This window comes from Anolis carolinensis, chromosome 2 (genome assembly GCF_035594765.1).
Source record: "Anolis carolinensis isolate JA03-04 chromosome 2, rAnoCar3.1.pri, whole genome shotgun sequence".
NCBI lineage: Eukaryota > Metazoa > Chordata > Lepidosauria > Squamata > Dactyloidae > Anolis > Anolis carolinensis.
The window spans coordinates 37,674,982-37,698,245 of NC_085842.1; the positions used below are offsets into that span (position 1 = coordinate 37,674,982).

The 23,264-nt window shown below is 39.2% G+C and overlaps 1 protein-coding gene and 1 long non-coding RNA gene across 4 annotated transcripts in view; one reads left to right on the forward strand and one right to left on the reverse strand.

The window, feature by feature from the left end:
- fhit (fragile histidine triad diadenosine triphosphatase) overlaps positions 1-23,264 on the reverse strand; it is a 998,292-nt gene that overhangs the window by 887,666 nt on the left and 87,362 nt on the right. For all 3 annotated transcript variants that reach the window (XM_062969657.1, XM_062969656.1, XM_008105413.3), the window contains one exon: positions 711-829. In XM_062969657.1, coding sequence (XP_062825727.1) covers positions 711-829 — 119 coding nt within the window. The remainder of the gene's footprint in view (positions 1-710; positions 830-23,264) is intronic.
- Positions 695-17,093, forward strand: LOC134295979 (uncharacterized). The gene is made up of 3 exons (XR_010002512.1): positions 695-832; positions 11,548-11,635; positions 16,757-17,093. It is a non-coding gene; the product is annotated as an uncharacterized LOC134295979 (long non-coding RNA).

The following is a 23,264-nucleotide window of genomic DNA, read 5'->3' on the forward strand; positions in this document are numbered from 1 at the left end:
TCTAAGGCTCTTCCATCCATGTTTTAACTAGATGAAGCTTAGATATAGCGTGGATGAAAGTGCATGCTTTTCCGATGAGGTATGATTAACTCCCAGTAGCTATAGCGGGGCTTTTCCCTCATAAGAAATCAGTAATGTAGTCTGAGTTTACTCCCCACAAACCATAGAGAGGTTTAATTGGATTGTTTAGCTGGTGATATACCCCAGAGAATCAGGGAGCTGTTGCTGTGATGTCAGACTACATGACATTTGGACATCTTATGAGAATTGTTGCATTTTATTTCCAAGGACACAGCTCAAAAAGGACCAGTAAGGCATTTCCCTAGATGACAACACTTGTGGCAGCATTAGTAAAAACCAATGGTGTTACAGGACCAATAATATGACAGTTTTAAACAGAGATGATCTTCAAAACGCTTTCAGATCTTGAAAGAAAGAAATGCCACCTGTTTATTTATACATCTTCTTTGGTGAAAAGGTCAGTAGAAAATTCACCTCTAAGGTCACTGTTGCTAAGCAACCACTTTCAGAAGTTCTGCAACACTGATCAAGCATATTACGTTCCACTGACTGGCTTCAGAATAAATATGAGTAACATCTTACCTGTTCTTTCATATGAAGAGAGAAGACACTTCTTCTCCGATGGAAACAGCCAAGTATCCAACACCAGCACACTGGAGATTTTCTCTCCAAAGGGGAAAAAAGGATACGTCCTGGGACCACTGGCTTCCTATTCACCAGAGCAAAAGATAGTTCAGTCTTCAGAAACACAACAGAAGGCTTGATGAGGTGCTGCCCAAAGCGGAGCGACATATTCAACATGAAGAAACTGGTAAGGAGAAAAAAAGGAAATCATCACATCAACTGTACTGGCTAATTTTCAGAGACACTGAAAAGTTACTAAGGTCCAGGGATGATTGTACATTACCCCACTCCGCTCAATAGACCAAGGAGAACAACCCACAGCTGGCCTCACTGTCAACTCCTCATTCCTTTCCCAATAATTAATGAATTCTGAAAAGAGTGCAGCTAGAGCCCTTGACCAAATATGTGCTGGAAATGCCACAATATCACCTATCCACACAATAAATTTCTCCCTTGAGACCTTAAACCTATCACCTATTGTCCTAACATGGAAATCTTTCCCTTTTCTAGTCAAGTTAATAAGCAAGTATTGTTTATCCTGGAACTGATGTGCTCCCTAGGGGCAGAAAGGTGCACAGATGCAAGAGACAGGCACCAAAATTCTTCCAATTTTATTTCGTTTTCCACCACACCATGAACCAATCGCAAATTGTAAATGAATGTACTTTTGAAGCAAGGAGTGCATTGATCATAATTCGCACCTGTCACAGCAAATGTCTACTTTTATTAATATCTGTAAAACATCTATAAAATGTCCTTACTTGTAAATTTATGTTAGATTTGGGAAATTCCCCTGGCATCTTGCCTTGGCCAACAACACAATAAATTGACTTCTGATTCTGCCTTTCATTGGAGCAAATTTGGGAATAGCACGCCAGGAAAGCAAATGCTGAGATTTCGTACATCAACATAATGCAAAAAAAAAAAAAAGCCATTAACATCCAGATATAGAGCTTTGGCATTCCCTTCCAGGCATTGGAGCTCAACTTATATTTTTACTTCCCATGTTTGTTTATGAATCACAGAATCATAAAATCATAGAATAGTAGAGTTGGAAGAGACCTCATGGGCCATCCGGTCCAACTCCCTGCCAAGAAGCAGGAAATCGCATTCAAAGCACCCCTGACAGATGGCCATCCAGCCTCTGTTTAAAAGCCTCCAAAGAAGGAGCCTCCACCACAGTCCAGGGGAGAGAGTTCTACGGCCAAACAGCTCTCGCAGTCAGGAAGTTCTTCCTGATGTTCAGGCGGAATCTCCTTTCCTGTAGTTTGAAGCCATTGTTCTGCGTCCTAGTCTGCAGGGCAGCAGCAAACAAGCTTGCTCCCTCCTCCCTATGACTTCCCTTCATGTATTTGTACATGGCTATCATGTCTCCTCTCAGCCTTCTCTTCTGCAGGCTAAGAGGAAACATGATAGCCATGTACAAATATGTGAAAAGAATATTTATAGTTTGACCAACTATATTTTCTATTTCTTTTCAGCAATGTGTCATGATTTCTGCTAGCACAGTTGGGTGTTTACAAGATGATGTCCAAGCATCATTATTTTGTTTGCATCAAGGTTGAGTAATAAATTTGTAGACTATGTAGAAACCTTGACAAATTCAGATTTTCTTTTCAGAAGTAGGGAGAGCAAAAATTGGGAAGTAGCCAATGAAATCTAACAAGAATAAAGAGAGGTTTATTCACTTAAAAGCCCTATAGTTAGTATTCACGAAAGTAGGATCTCTCTTGTTCTCTTTGAAATTATAGCATCTTGCTGTTCTTGTGTGCCTTCAAATAATTTCTGACTTACAGTAACCATAAGGTGAATCCACAGTCATCCTAAAATGAACCCTACAGCAACCCTATCAGTGGGATTTCTTGCCAAAATTTGCTGAGAGATTGGACTATATTCTTCTGAGGCTAGGAGAATGTGACTTGCCCAGTCAGTTTCCATGGACAGGTGGGCATTCAAACTTAGGTTTCTAGAATTGTAGTCAACTGTAGTTCAAATCACTAAACCACACTGGATCTCTGCAGTTCTTAAATCTTCAATATTCGTGATTTTGGAAAATTTTGATTATGGTTTAGAATAAACACTTTAATTGACTTTGGAAGATTGTGACCAAACATTCATCCACAGTAATTATTACAATAGCATTATCAATGATTTTGAACCCATCATTGACTCCCATAAAGTAGTGCCCACGTACACAACAATATTCTTTTCTATTCAGATGACAAAAGTGGGGAGGAAAGGAAGATGCATCTAGAAATGCCCATTTGGATTTCTCAAGATCATATTAAACTTTGACCTAGCTTTGAAAATTACTATGAATGAGATCTAGATCCTAATCAGAAGAGGGTCACTCACTAATTCCCACTTAGTGTCAAGTATTAAATACTATACAAATGTCAAACATCACATTCATTTTGTAGCTGTATATTTATGGCAACCATCGTGGGATTGTCCTACCTTCAGTGTCATACAAGTATTTCAGTTGTGAAAACTATAACACAGCAACAGGTACAAAGACATGTTAACATGCCTTTTTTTTTTGAGCCCCTTATATAGATGCCTGCCCAGGGATGCAAACTTCCACATATTTGTTTTAAAAGCATGATAATTTCAAAAGTTTACTCTAAGAAAATAAAATAGTATGAATTTTTGTACACTTTCAAAGATTCTTTACCCAGTCTAGAACTTTTTTTAATATTTATTTTTAGCTAATAAAATGTGCCTATACAGAAAATGGTGGATTTTGTGCAGAATAAAGATTTTTGAGAGGAAAAAAACCCCTCTCTGTTGAAACTTCACTGTTGAGTGGGTTTTTCTTTTTTGGATAAATTGATCTTTTTACCCTGAAAAAAAAACCCAAATGTAAAAATCTGAAGGGCTGATTGTTTTTCCAAATGAAGTATCTCATTGCCCCATTTATTATCAAGGTGAGAAAATTTGGAGATATATTTTACATCCCTGGGGCAGTGACAAGAGATGTGGTTCCAGGCAAGCTGAGTTTTCTATTCTAGCCCACTGAAGCAAGGATCAAAACAGCTACAAGCAGATCAATTTGATATTGATTGGATATTGTTGAGGCTCCAGACAACCTAAGCCGGTTAGCCATAAAATAGTAAATAGTTTGGTTAGTGAGAAAAGTTGTTCAGACTAAGAAGCTTACTTGAGTTTTATGCATCCCAGTCAGCTTGTGATATTAGATAACTATACCCAAAATGCAGATTTAATTGATGATATTCAGTCTAGAACATCAGCCTAGAGGGAACACTTGATTAGCAAAATTTAGCCTGCCTCATTTACCAAATAATCAGAGCACTTATGACACAGGAGGGAAGACACAGCGGACTAACTTTGACTACACATACAGACACACTACTTTATATGTTAATTTTATCAGATCTAGTTTTCATTGGAGGTGACATAGAGCAAAGCAAGGTAGGACAAGGACAAATTAAGAAGAACAGGATCTCCTGTTATTTAAACCACAGAACAAGTCACTTCTAGAAGCCTTTAAAGTATATTGGATCTGCTGAAGTCTATTAGTTTAGAGGGATGTACTTCTATATGAGTTCTACATTCACTGGAGGATTGTGTCCTGGCAAAACGAGGAGGCAATGTGTGTTTTCCCAGGATAACACTTCACAAGAAGTAGCACTTTTGCAGCTGGAACATCAAAAGAGACCATTTCTTTCTCAGAGTCATCTGGATTTACAAACCTCAGGAAATGCTGAGAGGCAGCAGGGGATAAAAAAGGACAGTAGACCTGTATGTTTAGAAATAATCTCATGGAATAAATAAATTAGATGAGCTTGGTACAAGTTAGATGTGATGGAGGCAGCCACTTATATTCCTCGTAGTTATGTCTTTGCTCCATTCTGTTTTGATGCCAATCACCTGTCCAAATTTTGCTAAAAACAGCAAGCATGCAATCCAATGAATTTACTGTGCCATATATTCATTGGGGAAAGATCCCCTCTAAACATATTCACCTAGAAGGCTTCTTACACACAAAGGACACCTAAAATCATTAGATATCAGTCTTACTTGCCAGCCCAGCTCCAAAGTGGAAGGGAGCCTAGATGTCGATAAAAACATTTGTAGAAATTAAGCCCAGGAATGTAGGGTAAAGAAGAGATGATGTAGCTCAAATATCCTTTGTGCTCCATTTCATATCAATAAAAACCAGACTCCCTATGTCCTGCTTCACACCAGAATAGGTAAAGTTTTCTCCATATCTTCCTTCAAGTCAACTCCAACCTACGGCAACTCTATTTTATGATTATTTTGTCATTTATTCAGAGGTTTGACATTACCTTTCTCTTAAACTGGGAGAGAATGATTTGGTGGATGCATTTTTTGAAACTACAATAGGCTCTCCATATTTGTTGAAATTAAGGGTGCAGGAACCTTTCAAAAGTGAAAATTTTAAAATTTTAAAATTTTAAAAATGCAACTTTTTTTTACTTCGAGATAACATTAGTTTAGGAATATCTAGGTTTACTGAACGTCTAACACAGAGTTGTACTGGGGTATCTAGAAATTCTTGAGGAGACAATATTAATCAAATCCATAAATAATCACATTTACAAATTCTCAGAAGAAGCAGATAATACACTAGAAAACCATAGGAATCCATATAGTTTAGAAGCAAGCTTAGCTCTCCACCCATCACTTCTTATAGCATACAGGCTGAATCCGATTAGCAATAATTTCAAAATGGGAATGATGAAAAGCTTCAATAGCCAGCAAGAAACCACTTACTGGCATTGAAAAACAGAAGAAGGAGGGGTGCGGGAAGCCAACACCTTTGAAATAGAATTATTAAAAGAGAGGATGTCAGGCACAGAGAGCACATTGGCAGAAGAGAAGATGATGCTTCCTGCCACACTCAGAAACAATAAACACTTCAAGCAAAAGGTTGATGACCTTGGAAATAAAAGGCAGATCCTATGCTTCAATAACCTAAGCTCCTGGGAAAGTAAAAAAGTGATGATCTGGTGCTTTTTATTCTAACTCTCCCGCTGAATTACCAGGGACTGTAGTGCCACTGAGCCCCCAATGTGTTTAACAGTAGCTTGGAGATTCACTGAGAGAAGAAATAATCAAATCCTGCTCAGAAATAGAAGGTAATACTATGCTGTGGAATTTCAGTTTTAGAAAGTAACAAAAGTTGAGAGGCAAGGTTAACCTTCTGCTTAAGGGATTCACAAATCATTCCTGTGTGTCTCTTTTTTATATATGCTGGCATCTTTACATTAGTGGAAGATTCCTCAAGTAAAAACTCTACATGAGTTTGTATGCATACACACATATTCACATACATGCATAGATTTTTTTAATGGTTGAGAATTAGACAACACTAGATAAGCATAGCTGTATGCATAATTGATATAAATTCATTTCCAGTGGGCCTGGATATTCACCTAATTTTTGTTCCAGGACTCTCCTGCAGTGACCGAAATCTGTGAATGCTCAAATCCCATTATATACAACCGTGTTGTAAAATAGCCTTCCTTATAGGTAAAATGGCGAAAGCAGTATTTGCTTTTTGGATATTTTGTTTGGATGTGGGATATTTTCAAGCTGTGGGTGGTTTAATTCATGGATGATATACTATTTTATTGTGGCCAATTATGTTATATGTGTATATTACACACTTCATCAGTACCCTGAGCCAAGGAAACTCCCTTTCGAGGCTATCGTGTGCAACCTTTGTACTGATAACTGTTAAACAGCCCTTGGAAATACAGTAGGCTTGTTTATTATGTAAGCATGTTCAATATAATTTTATTTATATATGAAGAGCTTTTGAGTACACAGCATCACTCTGAAGGACCTAGAAAATGCACAGAGAAGACACTTCTCTAGGGCTCTGGCATAATTTTACGATCAACTTCTGATGAAAATTTTGCAAAAGCATTCTTATTTCTCATGTGCAACAATAACATCTTTTTGGAAAACATCTTTTTGCACACAGACTCACAAACTTCATCAGGCGCACTTTAAACTAGATCCACTGGGGGAGGGGAACAACAGCCTGGCAAACACTATATTACCCACGACCACAGGGAACTGCCAAAAGGCTAAATGGAGGGCTGCACAAACACAGCAAGGACCAATTACCGAGAGCACAATAATCCCAAATAAACAGCTCAAGGGGAGGTCACAGGGGCTTACATGTCTTTACACTAATGCACAAAGCATGGGAAATAAGCAAGATGAACTCCAACTTTTAGCACAGCACCACACGTACGACGTCATAGGCATCACTGAAACCTGGTGGGATGACTCCCATCACTGGAATGTAGCCATTGAGGGCTATACCCTCTTTCACAGAAATAGAACAAAGGGGAGAGGAGGGGGAGTAGCTTTATATGTCAAAAACAGTTACGTTGCAGAAGAAATGCAAGACTGTAATCCGGGAAACCAGCTTGAAAGCATCTGGATAAGAATCAAGGGAACCAGGACTCAAAAAGATCTCGTCGTGGGTGTCTACTGCAGACCTCCGAACCAGGATATAGAAGTTGATGAAGCCTTTTGTCAACAGCTGACCAAACAGGCACAAAGAAGAGATGTAGTAGTCATGGGCGACTTCAACTATCCTGATATCTTCTGGAAAACAAACTCGGCCAAGAGCACAAAGTCCAACAAATTCCTCACTTGCCTTGCAGACAACTTTATGGTCCAGAAGGTAGAGGAGGCAACAAGGGGATCAGCAACTCTTGATCTAATCTTAACAAATGTGGAAGACCTGATCAATACAGTAGAAGTCGTCGGATCCTTAGGGGCAAGAGACCATGTGTTCCTGCAGTTTGTGATACAATGGAAGGCTGAAACTAAGACAAGTCAAACATGCATTCTGGACTTTAAGAGAGCTGACTTCCAAAAAATGAAGGAAATACTGAGCGGCATTCCATGGACGCCAATATTAAAAGATAAGGGAGTTAACGATGGAGGGGAGTTTTTTAAAAGTGAAATACTCAAGGCACAAATGCAAAAAGTGCCAACAAAGAAAAAAAATATGGCACGTGCGAAGAAGCCAGAATGGATGTCCAAAGAACTTCTAACAGAGCTAAAACTCAAAAGTGACATGCACAAGAAGTGGAAAAGGGGAGAAATCACCAAAGAAGAATTCAAACGTATAGCCAACTCCTGTAGGGAAAAGGTTCACAAGTGTGATGACTCATGGGCCATGTAGTCCCGTTCCTAGTACTATTGTGGCAGATGAAGAGGAAAACTTGGGTTTCCCACCGTTTCAGCCAGAATTGGAGCCCTTGCACCTGCAGGATGTTTGCCCTCCAGAAGTCAGCCAAACAAGCCTTGGGCAGAAATCTCCCCCGTTCTCTCGCCAGGATAATTATAATCGAGATAGAGGCGCTAGGGAGGCGAGTCGCCGAAGCGCCAGAATCACTGCCAGACAATTAGCTGATTATGCCTGTTTCCCTTGGGAAATCTTAAGGAGTCATGCATCTGGACATAGTATGGGTTTCACTTCTTGTTCCCCAGGGAAAGTGTTCCTTGGCGGGAAAACAAGATCCTATATAGGTGTTTACCCGCAAGGAGATCCTTGCGGAGTCAATTCGTCAGCTTCGGGAGTGAGATCGTGTGTGGACTACGCTACTCCTGATCCTTGTTTCCAGGACCTTGTTCTTGTTCCAACCCTGCCTTGTTCCCCGGACCTCGCCACGGACTTCGCCACGGACCCTGTTCTTGTTTCTTGCTTCTTGTTGCCTCGAATCAAGCCTTGTTTGCCAAGAATCTAGTTTGCTCTCCAGCCTTGTTGTCAAGCTCCATTGGACTAAAGGACCCTGTCATTTCCCCACACTTTGCTCGGCAAAGTGTGTGTTTCGGTTATTGGATTATAACTTTGGACTCTAATATCTCATATTGGACATTGATTTCCTGGACTATATTTGACCTTTCCTGAAAGGTCTACTTCTGAACTATATTCTTCACTTGTTTTTATTGACTTTATATATTCCTTTAATAAAGATATTAGATAGATTCTGGTCTCTGTGCATGGTTATTGGTGCTCTGCAGCCTGGGTCCTGACAACAAGGCTAAAGCGCAAAATGAGCTCAGGCTTGCCAGGGACATTAAAAACAACAAAAAAGGCTTTTTTGCTTACATTGGTAGAAAAAGGAAGAAAAAGGAGGCGATAGGGCCTCTGCGAGGAGAAGATGGGGTGATGGCAACAGGGGACAGGGAAAAGGCAGAACTGCTTAATGCCTTCTTTGCCTCGGTCTTCTCACAAAAAGAAAGCCATCTTCAACCTCAGCAACACGAAATGGACGAAGGATTTGGGGAAATCCAACCCCAAATAGGGAAACAAGTTGTCTAGGAACACCTGGCTGCTCTAAATGAATTCAAGTCGCCAGGGCCAGATCAACTACATCCAAGAGTACTGAAGGAACTAGCGGAAGTTATTTCAGAACCACTGGCAATCATATTTGAGAGTTCTTGGAGAACGGGAGAAGTCCCAGCAGATTGGAGGAGGGCGAATGTGGTCCCTATCTTCAAGAAGGGAAAAAAGAACGACCCAAACAATTACCGTCCGGTCAGCCTCACATCGATACCAGGCAAGATTCTGGAAAAGATCATTAAGGAAGTGGTCTGCAAACACTTAGAAACAGTCATTGCTAATAGTCAACACGGATTTACCAAAAACAAGTCATGCCAGACTAATCTGATCTCTTTTTTCGACAGAGTTACGAGTTGGGTCGATACAGGGAATGCCGTGGATGTCGCGTACCTGGATTTCAGTAAGGCCTTCGACAAAGTCCCCCACTACCTTCTGGCAAACAAACTAGTAAAATGTGGGCTAGACAAAACTACAGTTAGGTGGATCTGTAATTGGCTAAGCGAACGAACCCAAAGGGTGCTCACCAATGCGTTGTCCTCATCTTGGAAAGAAGTCACGAGTGGAGTGCCGCAGGGCTCCGTCCTGGGCCCGGTTCTGTTCAACATCTTTATTAATGACTTAGACGAAGGGTTAGAAGGCACGATCATCAAGTTTGCAGACGACACCAAACTGGGAGGGATAGCCAACACTCCAGAAGAAAGGAGCAGAATTCAAAACGATCTTGACAGACTAGAGAGATGGGCCGAAACTAACAAAATGAAGTTCAACAGGGACAAATGCAGAATACTTCACTTTGGCAGAAAAAATGGAATGCAAAGATACAGAATGGGGGACACCTGGCTAGACAGCAGTACATGTGAAAAAGATCTTGGAGTCCTTGTGGACAACAAGTTAAACATGAGCCAGCAATGTGATGCGGCTACTAAGAAAGCCAACGGGATTCTGGCATCAATAGGGGAATAGCGTCTAGATCCAGGGAAGTCATGCTCCCCCTCTATTCTGCCTTGGTCAGACCACACCTGGAATACTGTGTCCAATTCTGGGCACCGCAGTTGAAGGGAGATGTTGACAAGCTGGAAAGCGTCCAGAGGAGGGCAACTAAAATGATCAAAGGTCTGGAGAACAAGCCCTATGAGGAGGGGCTTAAAGAACTGGGCATGTTTAGCCTGCAGAAGAGAAGGCTGAGAGGAGACATGATAGCCATGTACAAATACGTGAGGGGAAGTCATAGGGAGGAAGGAGCAAGATTGTTTTCTGCTGCCCTGCAGACAATGGCTTCAAACTACAGGAAAGGAGATTTCACCTGAACATTAGGAAGAACTTCCTCACAGTGAGGGCTGTTCGGCAGTGGAACTCTCTCCCCCGGACTGTGGTGGAGGCTCCTTCTTTGGAGGCTTTTAAACAGAGGCTGGATGGCCATCTGTCGGGGGTGCTATGAATGTGATTTCCTGCTTCTTGGCAGGGGGTTGGACTGGATGGCCCATAACGTCTCTTCCAACTCTACTATTCTATGATTCTAATACTTGGATGCTTTTTCACAGTTGTAGATAATTTAGAAGGTCCAAGTGGTGGTGAGGTGTTAGGTTTCTAGACGAAAGATTTATCCCATTAACAGACCTTTTCAGTGGAGGAATCTAAAGCCCGTTGTTATTTGTGAATCTTAACCTACATTGCATTGGTGTTGATCTTGTGTGTATTTTGTTACATGTATTTTAAGAGTGTTGCATTTTATCTTTCTGTTTTAACCATGTTGTACCCAACCTCGAGCCACAAGGAGGGGTAGGTATTATTATTAATAATATTAATATTATTAATATTATTTCAGATAAGGAAACAGCAACGTTGGCATCCTGGTATTTGACAGATGTGGAGCAAGGGTAGTAATGGCAGAACTGAGATTTTAGGACTACCACTATCACATCACATAAGATAACCAGATGTAAAACAACTGAGATTATATGTGGTCATGCCTTTTTACCTGAATCTATTTAGCCACCTCCAGATAGGAGATGATGTTACTGGGGGGTGAGCCAGATATGTGAATTTATTCTCTCCATCTCTCCATCATGGTATTTTGGTGATTTCATTACAGATCTTTTATACCTCACTATCCTCTCCACTTAAAGTAAATGCTTTTCCAGTGCTTTCTTTACACTCCTTGACAAGAAACACTAATTAGTCATTATGTACCATTTAAACTATCTTTTGCCCCATCCTTAGAAGAAAGGGTCAGTGTTGTGCCATCCTTCACATGGTGTTTTCAACAATGCAACTGTCTTGTAACATACTGCACAGCCAATTTCTATTCTGCAAATGTGTCAAAAGAAAGAAAATGCTGCATTAAGCCGAGAACAATTTAGGAGAATTGACTTAACAGCAATCAGCAGGAAATGGCTTTGATGGCATGGTATGGCATTGCGTTTGCTGGACTTTACCTCTTCAGAATGCAGAAGGGGAAATCATATATTTGAATCTTCCTCCATGCAAGATGCTTACCAAACCACTTATATGCTGCATTGTCGCCCTTTGTGTCTTCCAAACAGCCTAAGGCATGAGGAAATGTGGAAGCGGAAATGGCTTGCATAAATGATATTGGATTCCTCCTTCTACAAGCATTGCTCATACAACCAGGTATTGCACCAGGGAGGATTCTGGGGAGATATTCTGGAATATGGTCAAGTGTATAGTTGCTTAATGTAAAAAATTGGGAAGGGGGAAGAAAAAAATTATTAACTTGCATGTTACTTCTTATATTATGGATATTTCTGAACCTAATGAATTCTATAGTCTTCTCTCCCCTGCCAAAACCTCAAATTTCATGTGAATAGGCCAATGAATTATTATCACTTCTGCTTCATTACTTCACAGTTTGAAAGGAAAGAAAAGGAAGAGGAAAACTTCTGGAGAACTTTCTTTATCCCAATAAAGGCGGGGAATATTCCCTAAGTGGAAAAAAATCAATATATTTGAAGGGGAAAATTTGTCCCAGTTTTCTATGACTTAAATAATGTAAACCTGCCCAAGTTTTTAGAAGGTTTTCTGACCATCCCATTGCTCACATAGGCACATTTAGTATGGACACATGAGGTGGCCTGCTCAGTAGCTCCTCTCCTTGTCTATAGATCTCTTTTATAAGAGGATATCCTAGCCCTTCTCTGTCTCCCTTTCCTTTGTTGTTTTTTAAAAGATGTAATTAGTGTAATAAGATTATGTTATCATTGAAGTGTAATGCTATGACTTCTGGGTGTTAGCTTATTTAATTTTAGTGTTGCAAGCTCCCTTGGGTGGCACATTGTAAGAAAGGAGATACATAAAACAAAGAAAGAAAGTAGTTGTGATAAATCACTGAAATGTGGGGGTGCTATTCAGATGGCAATGTTGTAGAATGCCAACACTGTGGAGCTGCTTTTCGTGTGGCTTTGATGCAAATCACGACACAGGGGAATTAAAATGTCCTGGTCTACTGCCAGACAGAGACCTAGCATGCCATAGTGTTTTCATTTTAGACTGGGATTCTGGGCGAGCAGGGTCGAAATCCCCACCCAGCCATGGAAATCCACTGGCAAACCTTGAGAAAGTCTAACACGTTCTCTAACCCATATAAAAATACAACAGCAAACTCCTTCCAAATAAATCTTGCCAAAAAACAAACACGAAGGATAGAGTCATCACAACTCAGAGTTCATTTGAAGGGAGACAACCACAACAATCAAAACTTGGTGAGCTTCTTCCAATTGTTTTGTGATTATAGTCTTTCTCTACCCAGAATAACTAAAGGCTAAATAAACAGCAGCACTTCTGCTCTTTTTTTCCCTGTAAGATTTTCTAGCACCATGTTTCAAAGTTCTTCATTAGCCGAGGACTTTATGTGCCACATTATTTTTCCTTTGCAAGGGGACAAGCAAAGTAGGCTGTTTTATGACAGAGCATAAGTGAACAAAACAAGAACAGATGTTTCATGATATCTTTGAATACTCTTGTAAGCTTGCTTACATTCAGTTTAAATAATCTCAGAGTTTTGCTTCCAGAGGAAAACAAAAACATGTTCAAGGTTTGCTTTTCAGTTCCAAGCTTTCAAAACCATCCAAGGGGATATCACTCTTGCCAAAATTTATAGTCACAATATTGGGTGAGTTACTGCAAAAATGGGTCAGTGACTACCTATGGGCAGAAAAAAGCAAACCCCAAATATTACTTCTTTTATAAGGGTTATATTGGCAGCGAGGGCGAGCGAAGGTGGAGCTGTGATTTCACACAAGACAGTGTTTCTAAATGTCTGGGATTTGTCATTTCAGATTGTTAAATGTCAGCCCACTTGCTAATTACTGATTTCAATAGACTCCCTACTGATTTTAATTTTTTAAAGCCCAAATTATAATATGGGGAGGTCAAATGCATTATATAAGCAAGCACATTCATTTGTTTAATTAGCTTTATTATATTCTGTAATTTTTAAAGATCACCTTTAAATGGCAAAGTGAATACTCTGGATTTGGGGGAAAATACACCGAAATGAGTATTTGACATAGGTCGTTGCTGGGGAAATAAAATGTGTCTTCAGGAAAATGTTTATTGCTAAATTCATTTTCTCCTTGACATTTTCTAAGATGCATTATTTTGCCCTTTGGTTTAACAAAATTGTTTCCTAAAACTGTATTTCTAGCAATTTATTTTTTTATTTTTGCTAAAAGGGTTTGATTATGTCAGAAAGTGACATTTCTGCTCACTACCTATGTCCTCACCATTTTGATGAAATAATAAGTAATGAAGGAGAGGCACTCAGAAGTAAATGCTTGTTCTTCCTCTGTGATGTTTTTACATCACTGTCTCTTTCTTTACTCCTGAGGTATATTAAAGGAGAAATCTGTACAAGTCAACATACTGCCTGTCATGATTTAGGGCTTGGAAAAGCCCAGCTCACCAAACTAGATTTGAAGCTGGCTAAGATTGAGACAAAGCTGCTGAAGTAAAAGCAAATCTATATCAGTCTTTCATGGATATCTCAGGTATTTTATAGCAAAAAAAAAAAAACTCCTGCAAAAGTAAGTCCCAAATCTGAGAGAGAGCTCCTTGAAAATGACCATGGCTCTCAGGCATGTGTTCACATTCCCCACTGCAATTTTTCATTATCATTTATTTACTTTATTTTTATCCTGCTTATCTTCCAAATATAGGGAGTAATTCCAACACTTGTATTTCTGTTGGAGAAGGACACAAAACCACTTTGAAATACAGAGTTTGTTCCTACAAGAGGAAGTACCGTATATACTCAAGTATATGCCGACCCAAATATAAGCCGAGGCACCTAATTTTACCACAAAAAACTGGGATAACTTATTGATTCAAGTATAAGCTGAGGGTGGGAAATGCATCAGGTATGGGTAAATTTCAAAATAAAAATAGATACTAATAAAATTTCATTAATCGAGGCATCAGTAGATTAAATGTTTTTGAATATTTACTGTATTTCAAAGAAAAACAATAAATGAGCTCCATAAGTGGAAAAGTAGGGGAAACAAAAACAATATGGTATCAACAATAACCTAATAAGAATAATAATGATAATAATAATGATAATAATGATAATAATAGTAATAATAATAACTTTATTTGGATCCCACCCTATCTCCCCATGGGGACTCAGGCCGGCTTCCAACATAGTAACAGGCAAACACTCAATGCTTATATAAACAATGCAGAGCTAGATATAGATCTATAATTATAGATACTAATTTCACATATGCATTTCCCCCTGAAACATTTGCAAATCCCCCCCTCTCTATGTGTGTGTGCATTTCCCCTACAATATTTGCAAGCCATATATATATGTGTGTGTGTGTGTGTGTGTGTTCATGTCCCCCCTGTAATATCTGCAAGGCCTATATATAGGTAAGAATATATATAGGTAGGTAAGAATATATTCATATCTATCCAGACATCTCTCTTTATATAGATAATTATATCTATATAGGATTGCAAACATATGAGGGTAAATTCATATATAGAAATAATGTATATGTATGGCCTGTATATTTATATACAAATATAAAGGTACATAGAGATTGCAAAAGCTTGCAAGGGGTTAATGCCTATATATCTGTAGGAGAGTTTAACAAATATTTCAGGAGAAAATGCTTTCATAAGATTGATGAATATATATTTTTCTTCTTCCTGACTTGCAAGGGCGTCTTTCTCTTTTCAAAACATTCCCTTGATTAAGAGCGAGGGAGGCTTTGCAAAAGAAAACACACTGATAAGGGAGAAGAGAGAAATAGATCACATATTTCAAGCAATAGCCTGCAGGCTCCGTTGCCGGCCTTGACCTTGACCCGATAATAAGCCAGGGGAGGCTTTCTCAGCTTATAAAAAGGGCTGAAAAACTCAGCTATCTTTGAGCATATACGGTACTTCTCTTGTTCGAGTATATATACCTGTGTATAAGTCCAAAAAGTATTGTAAAAAAACTGATCCCCAAAAACTGTGTCAGCTTATACACAGGTCAATGTTGTACCTCTGTCTGTCACAACAATGCTTCTGGAACATTGTAATGCTTGCATTAAAAAAATAGTGGTGGCAGTTGTGTTGGGGCTTCCCAACACGGCAGAGAGAGCAGGGTGATGGGTGCTTCTTTCAGGCTTTTTTTTTTTTTGACACAGACTAAGCTTAGTTCATGATAGAAAACCCTCTAAGGAGCAATAATGCCCTGCAGTCTCTTTTTTGCAGGTCTTAGGTCTTCCTAGCCATGGCAGACATAGGTCACTCTCTGCAGTTGTTATCAAGAAGTTGGACCCCACAAAATTGTGAAATATATACAATTATAAAATGGCAACCATGGCTCCACAAGCACCATGGGATGAGCCTTTTTGTTTGTCCTTAACATTTGCTATGAAATTCCCTTTGGGATGTTAGCTAAATGCTCTCTGCTCTACATTCTACATTCCTAATATTGGTTATAGTGAAGCCCTAGAAGGCTTAGGTCCAAGCTATCTGAATGACAGTCACAATTCTCCCTAGGAGCCTGCCTGAATCCTGGGATCCTCAGGAGATGCCCCTTCTTCAGTCTTCACAGTTTTGGTGGGTGGTAATATGAGAGAATGTCTTTTTGATGACTTTTTGATGACTAAAACATAGGGTTGCCAGGCGTCTGCCTTAAAAATAAGGGACACCCAGCCTGGAGGGGGGGGGGCTTCCAGGTGGTAACTTCTGGGCGTGGGACTTCCAGAACTTTGGCTAATGAGGGGGCCTCTCTTCCCCCCCCCCCCCCCGCACCAGAGCTCCTCATGCTTCTTCTCCTCCTCTTTGGCACTATTTTCTCATCTAGTCATGTATAAGTGAACTGCAAGTACCGGTCCTATGATATGAGGATCAAACTTACTCCTTTTTTAAAAAAAAAAAATGTTGACTTTTATTGTAATAATTTTAATTTGTAAGCCAGTTTGAAACTCAATCTTGTGGAAAAGCAAGAGATGATGATGATGATGATGATGATGATGATGATGATGATGATGATACTCAAGACACCACACTTCCACACATGTTCACAATATATACAGTACAATTTCCCTATCTGCAGGAGCTATGATCCTGGAATTATAAACATGCCCTGTAGAAATGAATGAATTTTGTTCAAGGGCATAGAAAATACTTAGCGAGAACATTTTTTTTTGGCATGGATAGGTGAAACTGTGGGCACTGGTACTGCAGATCAGGGGGCCATACTATATTAGTTTTATTATGCTTTTCTTTGCACAGAACACCGGACATGCTGCTGTTGACAAGCTGGGACTCATCTTGCCCACTGTGCCACATTTGCTTCTCTCTGGAACTTTTCTGCCTAACTACTCCTTATGTGACTAAAAATGACAGCCCTGATGAAAACAGGAATCAGAAATGCATTACATCCTGCCTGTGCAAGTCAAATACTGATGAATTAGGCCGTAGTGTTGTAATAACTCTAGTGACTAATGGAACAACCCAAAGCTGTTATTAAAAGAAGAAGAAAACGACTGAATAATGTATTACCAGCACACAGTTCAGGGGAAAATAATTTTTTATAAAGGAAAATAAAAGATTAATATCAATCATGCTATTCCAGAGTTTTGTTTTGTTTTTTAAAAAAGAACAGAACCTGAGCAATAGCTATAGTATCTGTTTGGAATTAAATGTTGTTTTTCCCCCATAGGAATACATGCTAACTCTACCTTCCGTCCTGAAGGATAAATAAAATATTTTGGCTTTTCTTTGATATTATTGGGAGGCTAAAGGGAAATTTTATTTTTATAAGATAAAGAGAAGCAAGATAAAGGATCGACAAAAAATAGCAGTACATGGAATGAAATAGCCATGTTTAAATGTATGTGCTTCAAGGTCATGGAATATAGAATAACCTTGTATGATGGAACAAAAAGCTCTCTGCTTTGCTCTTCAGTGGAAAAGGAAGTTTGAAACTAAAAGTAGAAAGCGACACTAAAGTATCTGTTTTCTCTTTAAATACCAGAACATTATGGTCTACAATTTGAGGATATTGGTCAAAATATTTTGTGATGTGAGAAGATCCAGCTGAATGCCCAAATGCCCCATTTTCATTTCATAGACAAAAACTGGGATGTGTCTAGCTCAGCAACATTAAAGTGTGATCAAAATGGCCAAGCTCAAAGGGGACAAAAGCTATTACCGAGACAAATTACACAAAACTACTATTGACAATATAGGGACCTTTTCAGGAAGATCGGGAGGGAAAAAATTGAGGGCTCTTCTATACTGTCCCAAAACCTGCAATCCATCATAGGTTAACCAGAAGCATCAAAATGATGCCTCAGGTTAGCTCAGATTAATTCAGAGTAAACTGGAATTTCCAAGTTACTTTGGATTAATCTGACACTTGCAAAGATCTGGGCCTGCAGTCCCATGGGTCAATCCCCACAGTCATCCCAGGTCTTTGGGTTTCTGGAAGCCTCCCACCACTACCTGAAGCATTATTTCCTTGTGTCAGGAATACTCTCTGGGGGGTGCTGCACTGCTGGTAGGCCCTTTAGGTAAGTGTTGAAGAAGTAAATGGGGGGGGGGGGCTAGATATGGGGTTGGATGTCCTCCCGGGTCAACCTTTGGTTGATCCTGGATGGCATTTAGCCACTCCCCGAGGGAAAGCCAGGGGTTTGGTTTGGGGGTAGGAAGAAACCTGGGAGGAACTGAGTAAAAAAAACCCAGTTCCTCTCAGACTTTAGGCCTGTGTGGAAGGATTCTAAAACAACTAGCATAACACTGTCTCTGTGTGCATGCACATGTACATGTAGGAACATGAAATCAACAACAAATATACTACTATACAATGCCTAAATGTAAATTCAAATAATCTTTATCAGATCTATTCAAAATTACTGCTGTCACGCAGACCAATGGTCACTGCATGCACTCAGTATTGACATAATATGTCCCAATGCACCTTGCAGATGCAGCGAGTCCCAGTTTCCGCATAACGTAACAGCCTCATCCTTCCTTACTTCACAGGCTTGTTGCCTGGATAGAAATGAAGGAGTTTGGTGGATGAGGAGAAATTCATGTACAATACTTTTAATTCCACAAGATAAATGGAATGAAATTAGTTACGGAAGATATAGCTGGAAAAACTATGACTATATTGAAAAAGTACTTGCATTTCATTAGCTTTTTTGAATGTATTAGACTACAGCCCTGTACACACATATTTGAGGAGTAGGTCACAGTGAACTCATTGGGGCTTGTTTCTGATTATGCATGGATAAGATTGCATTGTTTATGTAATTGGAACATTGCTCTGTAGGGGAGAAAGCTTTCTCAAAGTGCCATGATCTAATTCTGTGCTCTTTTTGTTCTCAAAAGAAACAAGTAACTTTACCAATTTTCTCCCCAATGAAAAAAAAGTTTTTGTAACTGAGAAGTTTTGTAAGACTATTCACAGTTTCGGACTAATTCTGTGAAGACTCTTTTATCAGTGCAGGGATCTCCACATCAGGACTTATTGACAATAAATTGACTTTTAAAAAAGATTTCTAAACATATGTTTAATATTTTCTCACTCCTAGTAATTAGAAAGTAAACATCATACAACATTGGACTACTACTCTTTTCTTGTGGAACTCTACCATTTTGTTGCATGCTCATACTGATTTAAAGAAATTGACCACAGGGTTGAGATGGGGGACTGAAAAGATTCCTAGAAAGGTGTTATCTCAGATTGATAGACAGTCCCACTTTCATGGATGTCCTGTACTTTTAACCTAGCTGTATTTCTTCTCATTTGTTCAAGCTGCAATTTATAAATGACTGCAATTGCAATTTCTGAGTTTTTTCCTCTTGTTGTTCTGAGTGGGAAAGGTTTCTTCTTCTTCTATCTAGATTGCAAGTGACCCCGTGCTGAGATAACTGTGTGGAGGTACTGTGTACTTTGAACTCATAGTTTATAGCAAGAAACAATGGACAGAAGGGTGAAAGCAAGACATTTTCCAGCAGTTAGGAAAGTAATTGTTCTCAACCCAAGTGAACTTGTTATCGAACACAACCACCCCCAACTCTAATAAAAAGGCAGACATAATTCTATCCCACAAGGAAGACATTGCTCCCCAAGGACGGAGGGCCAAATTAACTATGATGGTCCAGTCAATGGAAGAGCAAGCCAGCAAGGCCCTGCCTCTGGACCAATCAGAGGCCTGAAAAATGCCAGCTGGCTTTTCCACCATGGACCAATCAGGAGGCTGGGAGGGAGTTTCAAACAGGTAGGAATGTTAATGCACGGAATTCTTTATGTATAAAAATGCCTGCCTTTTCCATATTCAGTAGGTTTATGCGTTTTGAGCACCAGTTGCTGTGTAAGCGTTCCTTCTGCAAATTGGATAAAAATTTCTGTCATTTGCCTTAATGCTGGTGAGATCCTGATTCCTTGTCTTTGAACATTCATGGTTAGCAGAGCTCTCCAGGCTTTCTCTCACTTTCTCTCGGTATCTGCGGGTTTGCAAAACTTCAAATTTTTGTCTTCAAATTGAGATAATTGTGGAACATGGGCACTTAAGAATATGTAAGAAAGAACTTTCGTGGCAAATACCAGAAAGGCACAAAAACCCATCTCATCTTGGAAGGTAAGTAGGATCGAATATGGTTAGCATTTGGATGGGAAACTAGTAACAAATACCATGTGCTATAGGCTATATTTCAGAAGAGGGAATTGGCAAAACCATTTCTGAGTGTTCCGTTCCTAAGGGAAATCCAATGAAATGCATGGGGTCAACATAAGTTAACAATTAGTGTGTGTGCACACACCGAAATAGTTTGGTGACAATTTCCATCAAATCCCAATCTGATGGACGATTAATATGCATTGCTCCTAGTCTTGAGAATTGTAACCATAACCATCTGAAATGGTGCCCTCACTCATCTACAATTCCGGCTCAATTCTTGATATAGTTTATATAGTTGTAATTCTTTATCATCTGATGTCATCATTCTGGGATGGGGAAAACAGCTACTTTTAAAATGATAAAGAAAGCTTGTAGAGGAGGAAGGGCAATTATATAAAGGAAGAACAATTATATAAACAGGAGAGCAACAGAAATGAAATAGACAACAAAAGGGATCTGGTGTGACAAAGTAATGCAGAGAAACTTTGCATTTCCAGATACTGGTGTTGATTTTTAGCGTCATTTCTGTGACAGTTTCCTATCCCACCCCCCTTAAAATACCTAGTGGCACACCCCATGTAGTATCACATGAGGTTCCTTCACACTTTATTTTTCCCAAAAAAATAAAATTGTGCTTCTGCAAAGATCAAGATTCCACATGATGATGCTTCCAGCCTTTGATGCTGTCATTTTGGCTGCTAAATAATTGCACTTGCAGCCTGAAACTCAGAAACAGAGCAAAGAATGATATCAAGAAATTACAGATTTGGAGGAAAGCAATATAAGCATAAGCAGAGAGATCAGTATCGCTGTTGGAAAAAGTAAGAATGAGAAGCAGGCGAAGAAAACAGCAGAGACATTTGAAGGTAAAGATTTATCATACCTTATTCCATTTGCAATACAATATATTTAAACATTCTGACATTAATGTGGCCCTAGTGTATGATACAGATAATTTGTCACATGCTTAGCATTTCCTACAATATCCAACTGTCCTCAAGAGCATTTTTATCTCACTCTATTAATAAAAATGCAAAATGTGAATAGTCGTGAAACACATCAACTGCTAGTCTCCAAAGGAAAATACAAAGGTTTGTATAAATTGAAGCTGGGAAGTGGTTTGGCAAAAACAAAATACATATAAGAAGTCCTTTGGATTGCCATCCTAAACACACCTTCCAGGTAGCAAGTCTCAATGAAGTCAATTCATCTTGCTTTGGATAACTATAGGAATGACCCCATCAACTCCCATATAGTTAAGATCACAATCCATATGTGTCACATTGATTGATACCAAAATGCTACCAGAAAATTATATACCTGAAAATCCTTTTTTCATTATCATTCATTCGTTAAGAAAGCACATTAATAAGTTGTTTGCCATGTGAGCAACTTCTGATGCTGATGAGATACATTGAGTGTTAAGAGTACTAAACATATCTTCCAATTACAACTTACATTACCAGCTATCAACATACAAATACTAAATTATTTATGTGATAATCAGCACAAGACACAGTGTTCTTTTAATCTTTAAAATGCAAACAGAAAACTAAAAGCTGCAGAATGCAAGCCAGTAATGCCAATAATGTCCATCAATAATGGAAAACAACGAACAAAATTATCTCTCAATTCCTCAGACTCCCACTTGTCCCCAAATATTCATTCTGTTCTATTGTGATTTCTTTGGGAATTAAGTGCCTATTGTTGTACCTATTTTTCAGCTATACAGACCCCACACACACTCCCCTAACCCCCGCTCCCCATTTATAATATATGACATTGTATTTAAATATTTGAAAGGATGTCAAATTGAGGAGGGAGCAAGTTAGTTTTCTGCTGCTGTTGAGACTAGGACATGGAGCAATTGATTCAAATTGCAAGAAAGGAGATCCCAACATTAGGAAGAACTCCTTGACACTAAGACCTGTTCAACAGTGGAAAATGCTGCTCTAGTGTCGTAGAGTCACCTCCCCATATTGTTCGAAACCGCACTGAGTCCCTTCGGGGAGATAGGGCAATCTATAAATTATTATTACTGTTGTTGTTGTTGCTGCTGCTGCTGCTGCTGCTGTTGTTACTGTTGTTGTTGTTGTTGTTGTTGTTGTTGTTGTTGTTGTTGTTATTTCCTGGAGTTTTTAAAGCAGAGCCTGGATGGATATCTGTCAAGGATGCTTTGATTGTAAGTTCTTGCATGGCATAATGGGGTTGGAATGGATGGCCTTTGAGATCTCTTCCAACTCTATTATTCATGTATCTTTTAAAAGCATATGTGTGGTTTTGTGTGTTGTTCTTCTAACATGCAGCATGAACTTCAAAAATAAATGAATTTAAAGGACAGTACCACTCCATTCTGCCTCAGGAGCTGCAAAATGGTACAGTAGAGTCTCACTTATCCAACATAAACGGGCTGACAGAACATTGGATAAGCAAATATGTTGGATAACAAGGAGAGATTAAGGAGAAGCCTTTTAAACACCAAATTAAGGTATGATTTTACAAATTAAGCACCAAAACATCATGTTATACAACAAATTTGACAGAAAAAGTAGTTCAATATGCAGTAATGCTACGTCGTAATTGCTGTATTTACAAATTTAGCACCAAAATATCACAATGTTTTGAAAACATTGACTACAAAAATGCGTTGGATAATCCAGAATGTTGGATAAGCGAATGTTGGATAAGTGAGACTCTACTGTATTTCCATATGGGAATGCAAATGCAGCTACAGTAATTTCTTTTTCAATCTCCAGCTTTTATTTTCATAACCTGCTGTGGTGTAGCAGTAACTTTGTTGTTTGATACCAGGAGGACCTGGTTGAAATACCCATTCTATGAGTTGCCAAACCTACTGAATGAAACTGGAGCAACTGCTCTTCCTCAGTCTAAGTGAGAATACATGTAGATACAGTCACCAAAATGGAACCGGTTCACCTATAAGCATGAGATGACATCAAAACTGAGTCAGTGTGCATGGAATAATGATTGTGTCTTTCGCCTGCCACGTATCTAGATTTCCTCATGTATCTTTAGATGAGTGGGGAAGAACAGAGAAAGTCTTGGACCCCTTCAGATGCACCACTGGAATTGTCAAGTATTGCTGCGAA